This window comes from Epinephelus moara, chromosome 23 (assembly GCF_006386435.1).
Source record: "Epinephelus moara isolate mb chromosome 23, YSFRI_EMoa_1.0, whole genome shotgun sequence".
Lineage (NCBI taxonomy): Eukaryota > Metazoa > Chordata > Actinopteri > Perciformes > Serranidae > Epinephelus > Epinephelus moara.
The window spans coordinates 29,373,063-29,385,996 of NC_065528.1; the positions used below are offsets into that span (position 1 = coordinate 29,373,063).

At 40.4% G+C, this 12,934-nt stretch overlaps 1 protein-coding gene across 1 annotated transcript in view; it reads left to right on the top strand.

The window, feature by feature from the left end:
• The first annotated feature begins 1,095 nt into the window (after window positions 1–1,095).
• Window positions 1,096–12,934, top strand: part of tmem110l (transmembrane protein 110, like) — a 17,628-nt gene continuing 5,789 nt past the window's right edge. Inside the window, exons 1-7 of the mRNA XM_050036367.1 lie at window positions 1,096–1,549; window positions 4,402–4,450; window positions 4,660–4,755; window positions 4,839–4,960; window positions 6,854–6,966; window positions 7,861–7,944; window positions 8,612–8,743. Coding sequence (XP_049892324.1) covers window positions 1,360–1,549; window positions 4,402–4,450; window positions 4,660–4,755; window positions 4,839–4,960; window positions 6,854–6,966; window positions 7,861–7,944; window positions 8,612–8,743 — 786 coding nt within the window. The 5' untranslated portion in view covers window positions 1,096–1,359. The remainder of the gene's footprint in view (window positions 1,550–4,401; window positions 4,451–4,659; window positions 4,756–4,838; window positions 4,961–6,853; window positions 6,967–7,860; window positions 7,945–8,611; window positions 8,744–12,934) is intronic.

Here is a 12,934-nt window from a genome sequence, read left to right on the forward strand (position 1 = left end):
TCTTAGTCGTTCTGCATCTTTTTGTGGTTTTGCATTTCTTTGAGGACATTTTGTTTCTTTGTAGTCATGTAGTCATATTTTTGTAGTAGTGTGTCTGATTTTGATTTTCATCAAAACAAAAAAAAAAATTAAATTGAAAAGAATGGTAGGTGAAAATATATGTAGTATAATAAAATGAAATATGTTTTTTATTTTCATCAAAATTAATAAAATGAAAAAAAAAAACCCAGAAATGGGTCAAAATACATAATATTAAAATGAAATTATATATTTTTTCCCCTCAAAATAAATAGATAAGTAAAAACGACACAAATAAATAATATGAAAATTGAAAAAAAAAAAAAAATGGTGGGTGAATAAATATTTTTTATTTTCATCAAAGTTAATAAATGAACAAATATTCTGATGGGGCAAAAATAAATAATATTACAATGTAATGGTAAATATATATGTTTTATTTTCCAAGATATAAATCAATTTTTAAAAATAAAACAAAACGCTGGTGGTCCAAAATAAATAATAATGAAATTATTTGATGTTTTTTTCCCCCTCAAGATACATAAAATGAATATGGTGGTAAGTCTTGCCTCTCTTTTTCTTAACTGTTTTTGTTGTTGTTTGTCTTTGTAGGCTAATAATTTGCATCTCTTTGTAGTCGTTTTGCCTCTTTTTGTGGTTTTGCATCTCTTTGATGTCATTTTGTGTTTCTTCAGTCATGTCATCTTTTTGAAGTAATGTTATGTCTCTGAGGTAATTTTGTGCCTTCTATTCTGTCATTGTTTGTCTCTTAGATGTTGTTTTTCCCCTTTTGTGGTTATTTTGTCTCTCTGACGTATGTTTGTCTTTCTGCAGTTCATTTGCATCTCTTTTTGGTCATTTTGAGTCTCTTCCGGCTGTAGGTGTTAATTTGAGTTACTTTTGTAGGTAAGGACTAATCCAGCCCCTCAGGTCAGGATCTCTGAAACTGTAGTATGTGATATTTGTGGAACACGTTGGGAAACAGGGTGTCGCTTGACAGTTTGTAGCCCATCCCTTTGTTTTTCTGCCAAGCTGCTGTCTTTTATTTTGAAATATTTTTCACCGGAAGACAGACTTTCCATCTCGGCTAGCTACTTGACAGTTGGTGTTTTCATTGTCATAAACATGGATATGAGTCAGATAATCGATGCCCTTGTCTGCTTTTGCATCATGAGATGTAGCATCATCTTCTGGGAACACTGACGGAAAACTTCACCCTGAATCAGAAACCGGAAGTTGAAAATCTGGCGGTTTGTTTTTCTCCGGTAAAGAAAGGTTAAGCCCTTTTAGCGCACCGAGGGAGTTCTCCTTTTGTCTCCGTGTTGTTTTTATCGCCTCAGCATGGACATGTACGGATACAGCGGGGTCTTCTTGGTGAAGAGGTTCCTGGACAAAGGTGTTTTTGAAGTCACAAACATGTCCGACATCAACAAGGCGAATCCTCACGGCTGCGACAACGGAGCCCTGACGGACAGGTTCGGCGTCCTGATCCAGGGACTCCTGGCTATCGTTGCCTTCAGCACGCTGATGTGTGAGTGTTAACATCACCTTGTTCCTGAACACATCTTAAATATCTCAGTCTTTTGTGTGTTTATACAAGGAGAAGGTGAACGAAACTCAAAGTGCAGAAACCAGCGTTTAAAAGGCTGCACTAGTCCACGTGGCGTTCTGTTGACGTTTGTTTTCGCGGAGCCTCATTAGCTCGGCACCGAACTCCATTGAAAAATATGCTAATTTAACACTGCGGTGCTTCTCGACAAAAACGCAAACCCAAGTTCATCAGTTTTATACATTACCTAACTAATAAGGGTTCTGTCTAAAATTCGGCATGAACTAAATGCTGTAAATGTAACAAATTACGAAATAATTAAGCTTAATTGTTAGTTGTTAACGCCATGAACACCGTCCACGTCCACAGATTGGACCGCTGCAAAGAGCGGAAGCGGTTGGTACCAATCATTCATTAAGTACATATTGTAATAAAACTAGGCTCATTTTGTGACATATCGATACGCCGAATTCGCCATTTAGACCCAAGTTAACCATAGACTATCAAGTTATGCCTGCCACACCAGTATGAGTGCCTGTAAGCAAAGCAGTATCACAAAATGCCATGTTTTTAAGGCAAGGTCTGCCATGGGGATTCTGCCATAGGAAGCCATGACAGAATGGCACTTTCTGGATTCAGGGCTTTGTTGTAGTCCCTTAATTCCCAAAACACCTGCCAACAATATACTGATAAAATCTCCATATGTTTGTTCATTGAGATTTAATATTCAGCAAACATAGCATTGGGTGCCAGCCAAGCAATGCCACAATTGATTTAAATAAACTTTACCTTCAGAGTTAGTATCTGTCTGTATGTTTTTAATTGTGATGCAGCCTTATGTCACAAGTGAAGTATATCTGAATTTCAGGTGCCTCCCTTAACAGCAAAACAAGATGCTCCTTCCCAACCACAGTGTGGATTAACTCTGAACAATGGCTATTGACTGCTAAATAACTTGTGATTCTGTGGCAGCTGACTCGGAGAATGTTGGGCATCTGAGCAGTTTTGGCACCACAGGCAACAGTTAATACTTGTGTGGCAGTCAAAGCTGAAAGGTGGGGTTGGTGCTGAGTCAAACAGGAGCCCTGGAGCCATTTAGGAGCTCTGTATTGTTTGTTTTAATGCACAGGCATTCAAAGTCATATGTCAGGTGATGATTTACTTACGACTTCCTGGATTAAGTTTAAGGTTTTGTTTATCAGTCAGCCACCAGGTGTCTTGGCTGTCAGTTGATTAAAAAAACATATTCTGACAATTACTTCACATAAGCACTGCACTGAAATGCATCCTGTGCAGCATCCACTTGTTTCATGAGTGTGTCGGCGTATGATCTAATAATTAGAGTGTAGGTTTAAAAGGTCAGTGCAGTCATGGGGATTTCATCAGCTGATCAAGCAGCCGGGTTCAGAGCAGCTGAAGCCTGGGAGCGGTGAAGTGTTGCAGAATTAGGCCAGGCCTTGAGGGGGCAGCGAGATCAATGAGCTCTAACCTCCACTCAGTTACTTATTAGTAGAGAAATCGATACCTCCCACCTCGCCACCTTCTCTTCCCCCCCTTTTTCCCATTCACAGCATGTTTGCAAGTGTCCCTCTTGGTCGAAGCACATGCATCTGTTAATATTTATACCGCGTTATTTGTGTGCAGCAGAGCATTAAGTGGCAGTATGCCAAGTCACAGCCGAGCTGTGCCTGCACCATGCATCCCTTTACTTATCTGTGTTTAGAGTGCTCTTCCTCAAAGCTATTTTTGTGAGTTTCCTTCCATTGACTCGTCATCGCTCCTGCATTCAGAGTCCTGATAAAGACTCAACATCCAGCAGATACCACAGCTATTTAATGCAAAGTTTTATGTTTAAAAAAACGTCACATTTGAGGATTTTTGTGCAGAGGAAAGTTTGTTAGCTGACAGAGTTTCAGAGCAAATGTTTGGATACGTACTCTGACATCTGGTGGTTTGTGCAATGCCTGTTTTTCCAGTCTATCATGAGAGGAATTTGGCACCATCATCCTCACACCCTCTGAAGTTTTGAGAAAGGTAGACGTGTAAGTGATCTAGGGCTGCAGCTAATGATTGTTTTCATTATTAATTAAACTGTTGGTTGCTGTTTTTTGTTTTTGTTTTTTTTAAATCATGAAAAACACCCATCACAATTTCCTAGACCTCAAGGGTGCATCTTCACATAACTCGCCTTGTCAGAGTATCGGTCCAAAACCAGAAGATATGCAAAGAAACAAGCAAATTTTCACCTTTTAAGAAGCTGGAATCAGCAAATATTGAGCTTGATGAACGACTTTAATGATTAATTCACTATTTAAATCCATAATAATTGTTTCAGCCTTTAAGCAATCCATATGAAGCCACTTTAAATGGTTTAAAAAGTTTGAAAACTGCAGTATAAAGTGTAGAAAAGTGTGTATAGTTATGCTGCGCTCTAAAAAAAACCCCACTGCTACTATGAGTTTACAGATGTAAAACATGTCTGCAGGAAGCCTCGCTCCTGTTTTCACATGCCGAGTCACATTCTCTGACCTTGTTAGATGGCGAGATAGAGGAACAGTGGGCATCTGTTCGCCCTGAGCCCGGTGGGGAGGAATGAAGTGTTGTGGCAGCGTGGAGAAAAAAAAAACACGTGAACGTGTGTGCTTCATGTGTCCTCGCTCCCCCTCTGCCCTGCAGCCCTGCAGCCCTGCAGCCCTGCGCAGAGATGAGGCTCACAGTGAAGGTCAAACAAACAAAGAAACGGCAAAGAAACTGTGTTACGGTTTTTGCAGGATAAACGTACTCCTAGTGGGAAGGTTATTGATTAATTGATTGGTTTGCTTTTTTGTTTGCAGTGAAGAGGTTCCGGGAGCCGGTTGGGATCAGACGACCGTGGAGAATCTGGTCAGAAATGTTTCTTCTTTCCTCTTTGTCTACTTTATTTTGCCCAACATCCTTGCATTTTACACACTTACGTCGATGAGTAAAGTCTATTAAAGTAAAGAAAATGTTAGTTGAACCCTCACGTCTCTCAGGGATTGATCAAATGAACCAACCCTGATAATTAAAAGCTTCACATTCTCCAATACTGGTTCCTTTCCTTTCTTCTCCAGGTTTTTCGACACGTCCAAACAGGCCATCGGTGCTCTTTTCATCCACTTTGCCAACGTCTTCCTGTCCACGCTCACCAAAGAGGACCCATGCTCCCTGTGAGTTACTTATCAGCACAAACAAATCATGATGAGATGTATTTGGCTGCCACTGAGAATGCAATTTATCCCCTTTACCATAGATATCTGATGAACTTCCTGCTGGATGCCACGTTGGGGATGCTGGTCATCTGGCTTGCTGTGAAGTTGGTGTCCAAACTAGTGGAGTACAAGCAGTGGACGCTGCTCATGTTCGGAGAATATGGTGAGTGAAATTCATTTTGAGAGTGAGTTGTACGTGCGAATTTCCTTGGAAAATTGCACCAAGCTGCAGCTCTTGTTTCTGCCACCGGAGGGCGCTGGAGACCCACTGGAGGCAGACAGGGAGGAGAGCCAGCGTCTCCAGCTGCAGCCCCGTCTGGAAAACATTCCCAGTAGCTTCAGAGGGGGATTAACTCCTCGCCAGTTATTACGCTCATTCTTTCACTCTACTGTTGTTTCTTTCTTTTGCGTTCTTCTCTTTTGTGATGGAAAATTTCAAGGAAACAGCTTGCGAGGCTGATCACGTCTCCATGTCAGCCCTCTTTAATGATCAGGGTCAATTTATATTTGATCAGTAGTTTCTTAACTTCTTGTTTCAACCCTCTATTTCCCTCCTTTCCTCTCTGTCTGTCTTTGTGTCCTCCTCCTCCCTTCTTCCTGTCCTAATGACAGACTTGTCCTCCTTTGTGTCTGCCCTGCTGAGACACCTGTGCAAAACATCTTTAGGAAAGGTTCAGGTTAAGATCCTGCACAAGATGCAGAGCAGTTATGCTTTCAGTTTTATATTGAAATAGAGTACGAAAGTGCAATTTTGATCTTGACATATTTATGTGAAGTGTCTGTAAAGTGGAGCTTGTTTACAGTGGAATTATGGATTTTCCCTAAACTCAGTGTATAGGCTCATACAGTAGTAATCCTTCTGAATCATCACCTGTGACCCACTGTCCTCTGCCTATATATTTCAAGTGTCTTCTTATTATGCAAACTGTAATGAATCTAGGGTTTCCTCACAAACCATAACCTACAATTCTTGCAAACAAAATGAAATCAACTTTGATTTATCCTGGATGTGTCATGCAAAAATTTACTACAAGGAGTTTTGCACAGTACAAACAGGTTTGAGATGTTCAGAAACTCAAAATAAAATTAATTACTGAGAATTTTTTATATAGATATATATATAGATATATATTATAAATTATATAAATGAAATGGTAAATAATTTTTTAGTTTTATTCAAATAAATAAAATGAAAAATAAAAAAAAATCTGCTGGGCCAAAATAAATAATGAAATAAAATGATAAATAAATTTTGATTTTCATCAAAGTAAATAAAATGAAAATTGGGCGAAAAAAAATCTAATGGGTCAAAATAAATAATATTAAAATGAAATGATATATATATATTTTATTTTCCTCAAAATGAATAAAATTAATGTTTAAAAAAATTCTTGTGGACCAAAATAAATAATTTTATAAAATTAAATAATAAGAAGAAATCAATTAATCAAATGAAATTTTAAGAAAATCTGCTGGGTTAAAATAGATACTTTAATAAAATAATTGCTAAATAAATTTTCATCAGAACAGATAAAATGATTTTTTTCTTTTAAATGGTGGGTCAAAACATATAGTAAAATAAAAATAATAAATAAATTTGTGTTTTCATCAAAATTGATAAATAAAATAAAAATCTGATGGGTCAAAATTAATAATATTAAAATGAAATGATTTTTTTTCCCTCAAATAAAATGAAAATTTAAAAAAAATCTGGTGGGCCAAAATAAATAATATAAGAAAATGAAAAATAATAATCAATTAAATTCAAATAATTATAATTAAAAAAAAAAAAAAAACGCATCAAAATTTCTGAAATGAAATCAAAAAATGGTGGGCCAAAAGAAATACTATAAACTGAAATACTGTATACAGTCTTTACATTTGGAGCATAATAAATGATTTCATATGTTAAAAAGACAGAGAAAACTACGAAAACATCTCTTTGTTTAGACCTGCTTTTGCTTAAGACCTGAACGTGAAGACTGGCTGTGCTTGAAATCTTCTATAGTGAAGTGTTTAGCCATTTCACAGATGTTTGTTGACCTCTCTCCTCCAGGTGACCCTCCTCAGGCAGCAGCATGGCTCGGTCAGTGTGGCGTCTACCTGCTCATCATGGTGCTGGAGAAAGGTGTCATCAGCCTGGTGCTGCTCGTCCCCGGATGGTCCAAAGTAAGAAGCACATACAGCTACTTGTGCTGCGTTCAGGTCCTGTGGGAAACATGGGGTCCTGTGGCATTATGATACATCTGGCACGAGGAAAAGTCTTGTAGATTTTCTGCCAAACACACAGGAGGAAATGGTAGAATCTGAGCAGCATCCGAGACTGTGACTGGATTTGATTTAACGTGGTCAGTTCATGAACAAATGAGCCCACTTTACTTCAGCTGAAAACAGGTTTGCACTCCTGTTACTGTGACTAACATCCTGAATCGATCTTGGCCAGGTCACCAAGACTATGTGAGAATGATCTGCAGATTTCAACAATCTTCTCTCCTTTCTATTTTCTCTTTTGTTTGAAAAAAACAATAAACAAGCAGGGGATAAAAACGAGTTGGTTTTTGATCCTAAAGGAAACATGGAGTCAATGTTAATGTATTTAAAGGACAGTTTGTTTGCATGACTTCGGAGATCATATTTGTTTATTCAAATTAGCCTTCGCCATAGCAACTGATGGCCTTCTCAGGAATGAAAGGGCCAGCTATTTGTTTATTTCTTATTTATTTATATAACGATGAGAGTTTAATTGTGTGAAGCTCTGTGTTGTTTTGAGACCCTGCTTCCTTTGTTTAAAGATCGTCTCCGTGCTCTTTGACAAATGTTGATTATAAATGTTAGTCTTATTATTATTAGCGTACTTTGTTCTGGTGCGGGATAGTTGGGAGTCACGTCTCGTCTCTCCAATTTGTGTTTGTTTTACACTGTTATGACCCATTTCATTCAGATTTATTTCTATAGCAACATTTATCTTATTGCGATATCATCCTAAATTACAGTAAAACATAAATAATTTGGAGGTATGTGATTGACCAGCCTGATCTTAAACCTCCCTCTCTTCTCTTCCAGTTGCAGGAGGTGTTGCTGAGCTACATTGCTAACCCTCAGCTGGAGCTGGTGCTGGTCATGCTCATTGTGCCCTTCATAGTGAACGTGAGGATCGCTTCCTTAAGCTAGCTGTCACATTACCTCACAGTGTATTGTTACTAGGGCTGTAGTCAACCAAAAAAAATCTTGGTCGACTGAAATGTTACATAATCTTCAACTAATCGATTAGTCGTGGGGAAAAAAAATCTGCACGTTATTTTTACTTCTGCGGTGGTGTGTCTGTGTGCAGTTACACCTCCAAAACACTAGTCGGCGGTGGAGGACTGTGTGAAGTGCTGTAAAGTTTAGCTGATTCAAAACACACATTAAACACACATTAAACTCACATTAAACATGGCTTAATAGAGACAATTTCAAACACAAGTACACAAATTCACAGACAAACACTTGTCTTTATCTGGACGCTAACGTTATTAGCCCAAGCCTATGGCATTTTATTTTTTATTTTCATTTTTTGTAAATTGGCCTAGCTACTGGCGATATTTACTTACAGAAACAGACAGGAGGTCTGCGTCACCGTGACGCTGAGCGCGAGGGTGGGAAGGTTTAACGTAGCGTAAACAATGGGGGTGTTTTGAAAACACCGAGAGCATAGCGACCAAATAATCGACCAGGAGACTACAGCCCTACTTGTTATGGTCTTCTAATAAGACTAAAGTTCATCCCTGCAGCTTTAGTAACCTTAGTCTTGTCTCTCCGGCTCCTCCTGCAGTCCATCATGTTCTGGGTGGTGGACAGCCTGACGATGAGGAAGTACAAGACGATGAAGAGCCTGGACGACTCCTGCGACAGCTCCGTGAAGAAGGCCGACTCCCTGCCCTGGGTGAACAGCGAGGAGTCACGGGTGAGAATAACTGAGGCTTTAATGAGACCACCAACAGATCAGAACAGTGTGACGCTCTGGTTAACAGCTGGTTATTGTTTTTAGTCGCTGACGTAATGAAAGCACCTGCTGCGTTCTGGATATTTTCTCTGTTCAGGTTCATTAGATCTGAAATTAGGAATGATACAAACATCGTGACTTTGGTCCAAAGCAAAAGTTTCTCACGTCCAAAACATGTAACCAAACTTTTTTGTTCCCGCGTTTTCATTGTTGAGTCTTTTTTAAATTCCAGTTAGCATTTAAATGTCTAAAAGTTTTAATAAAATAGTCGAAATAACCTCAAAATAAGTCAAATGCCTGTTAACGACCCACTTAGAGAAATCAAACAGACCCATCTGCTGTGGAAGTGACTCACCGGCCTTTTAAAGGGATTACTTTTGATGGTACAAAAAAGTTTTCTGAAGCTCGTTCCCAAACAGGAATGTGACAGTTTAATATCTTTAAGACTTTAATGTGTGTGTGAAAATGGGCGTTGATGGTTAATGGTTGCTGTACCCACACGGTCACGCTGGGTGTCAACTGCACCTGTTGTTTTGGTGGGATGAGCACGGCGCAGACACACACACACACACACACACACACACACACACACTAACCACACACATTTTCTCTCTCTGCACTTGATCTAAGGAGGAACGAACCCAGATGAGTTCGGTCCAAGAAACACTGAGTCAGACTGTTCTCACTCTCCTCCCTCGTTGAATTGGTGGATTCTGGTTTACTGTGGAGGGTTTATTTCACCCTCAGAATAAATTGCAAAATTTTTTAATTCTCTCAAGATTCTTTTTCCTGCCTTTAGATAGTATCTCATTATATTATTATCATGGCAACAAAAAGTCCTTGCAGAAGCCCAGTTTTTGGACAAAAATAAGAGCCTGTGTTGTGCTTTGGTGAAGTTTTTGAGCAGTGTTCGTCCTGCAGATGCATTTCAAAAGGCAAATACTTTTTTCAGAGATTTCAGTCTTTCGTTCAGTGCATCAAACTTTTGTTCAAATGAGTCTTTTATATCAGCAAACTGCTTTAGAAGTTCATGAGCCCAACCTGGAGGACTCCCCCGGGCCATGCTTCCTGCTGTTTGCCGTTGGTCGCGCTCTCTTCCCGTCTCGTTGTTTGTCTTGTCCGGCGATGCCACTTCCTGTCACTCAGTCGTGCATTTGTTGTTAACAGAAATGCTCCTTCTCAAGGTTGCTTAACAGGTCTGTTCCGTGAACGCCAGGAGCTTCGGCACGGCATCTTGTCATGTGACCATCTCCACGTCATCCTGTGCATTAAAACACACACACACTTTACAAAAATGTGTTTTCTCACTCTTCCCTAGAGGTAATAATTCATGGAGAGACTTTGAATTCTCTTTATGTAGCATAGAAATAAACCCCAAATCTTCAACAAATCTTTTGAAAGTGTTACAGTTATTTTTGGGCGGTTACCCATGTCGGTCTGTAGGCTAATTTTGCTACTCTGCAGTTTACTTCTCTCCCCATCTGGGTCTGAAAGGAGCTAACATTAGCTTGTACCGTCGTCCTAACCCATCAGTGTTGCTGTGAAAACATGAAAGACCGCCCTCTGGTTTCCTCCCAGATGGCCCCAGTGAGTAAGCGGCTCAATTATCAGCTGCAAAATCCCTTTAGCATTTTTAACTACTAGCCCTTTTTAAACAGAAATTGTGCAAATTTGCAGGAAAGCCCAATCAGTCTTTTTTCAGCATTGGCAGTANGCTACTAGCTGCTCGCTAATTCCTGCTATCAGCTGTTTCCTGTTTATCCCCGCCAGTGGGTCGCACGTGCAGCGTCATCAACAGCTCCTCCCACAAGTCTTCAACAGCCCCTCCTCATCAACAGCTCCTCCCACAAGTCTTCAACAGCCCCTCCTGTTGTGGAAGGCCACCTCGTTCTTTTTAAACCAAAAAGGTTCCGCCAATATGACTACCCTACGAGCACCTCGGATCAACTCGCCAATCCAGCTCTGTGTGTCTAAACGCTCGCAGCTTGCCGGCAAAACAGCCCAACATTCACCTAAAATCTGGCAGTGTAAAAGGGGCTATTGTTAGCAGTGTCGGCACAGCTAGTGGTGCTAACATTGTTAACAGTGCTCAAGGGATTTTGTGGCTACAAATGAAGCTGCTTGCTCACCTGGGCAATCTGGGTGGAAACTAGAGAGGTGACCAATGTGTTTCTGCAGAAATGCCGTGTTACTAGCTGTAATCGTCCAATGAGCAGCGCTGCTAACTAGGTCTGTGTGGCGTGAGGTTTTGATGGACCTCAGCCTTCTGCTAGTCGAGAGTGACAAAAAATTTGTCGCAGTACATTGCAGTCAATCACCTTCTCCGCAGAGCAAATGATACGCTGCACTCTGCTGTTGTCCTTGGCAGCAGCAGCAGCAGCGTACCAGATGGTGATGAACAAAAGTCCCTGGGTGGACTCAAACTGGTGACATTGCGGTTGCGTGGTATACACCACTCATGATCAGACTTTTTAATCTGACCCTGTGAATTCTGGGTCGAGTGCTGGTTTATCTGATGGTGAAAAACAGGCTTGTTGTTGTGTTCAGGAAATCACTTTAATAGCTGCCTCCTTCATACATCACAGAAAGAGACCCATGTCAGTTCTTTTCCTTCTTTCTCAGGAAAGATTTAACTGACAGACATCAGGGAAAATGACTGCTGGGGTGCATGACCCTCGTGTTCAGTGGGATGAGAGTGTTTATCCCTTCCTTCTCTTGCCTTTGTCCTTGGTCCTGTGCCAGGCAGCCATAAATCAAGCCTTCATTCCCGGGAATAAAAGTGACATTTAGGAGTCGTTTCCACGCGCTGATGTTATGGAAAGCGGAGTGAAGTGGAGGAGGACGACAGATAGAGAGGCATTGACTTGGATGAGGTCTTGGTGGGGGTGGTGGTCGCAACTATAGTCACAGTGCTGTTGTTGTGGCTGGCGTTGGCGCTGTGACATCAAGGTTATAGTGGAGACAGTCAGCCCCTGGTATTAGCAACAAAAAATAACAATGATGTACTTCCTGTCTTTATCCTGATATCTGAATCTGCTCTTCAAAGTGGTCTTTATTTCAGCTTTACCACATGTCAAACCAGAACATAAAGCAACATGTGGAGGTTTAAGATGCTGTAAATGTCTTATGGTTTTGGAATTTTGCTCCGTTGGGATTTGAATCTGTGCTGCTGCTGCTGCTGCTGCTGCTGCTGCTGCTGGAGAGCGTCTTCCAGGCTGAGAATGAACGGGGATATTTTCCACTTTAGGCTGGGAATGCAGAGCTGAGATATTTCCCAGCTTTTCGTTGAGGATGCAGAATCCAAACAAAACAGCAGATTGGTGCCTGACTGTACTTTGTGCTGTGCTACTGTGGCCTGCACTCATCATATGTGTATATATATATAAGTATATATGTATATATTATATAAGTATAAATTGTCATTTTTCAAGACACAGGAAAAAACATGTTATGTCACACATACACACACACACACACACACACACACACATATCCAACCGTTCTCCCCTGGGTGAAAGGGCCCTATTTAGATGGTCTAAAGCGCAGGCGCAGTTGTCATTTTCATGTGCTGCGCCCTCTTCGTCTAACTAGCAAATGAACTTGCGCTTCTCTGAGTGTGTTGGTCTAAAAATGAGGAGTGGTCAGCCACAGTCATGGCGCATTGCTAGTTAGATGACTTAAAAAGCAAATGCGCCAGTGACCAACAAAAACCTGGTCTAAAGTCAACGGCGCAGTATTTCGCTGTTAAACAAGTTAGTAATATGCGTCTCTAGGTGGGTGCACAACGCGCGTGCACTCTGCTCTGACACACACGGAGCAGCCACACATACGCAAAAGATAACAAATAAAAATATGATTACAATGTGAAAGGTTATTATTGTGCACATTTAAATATTTATCAGAAACACGTCTTAATGGTCAGTCATTAATCAGAACGATCTAATCGCAGTTAATGATCATCATAATCCGGGAGGTCCAATGTCCGAATAGACGCAACTGCGAGCAGACCTCCACGGGCTGATGATGCATAGCCTGTAAAATGAACTTGTCTTTCCCAAATGAATTGTGATCATTTTGGCATGTAAATCACAAAATCAAAGATGTGAAAACGTTTGATAAACATTATTTTGACATAAACACAACAATAACCAG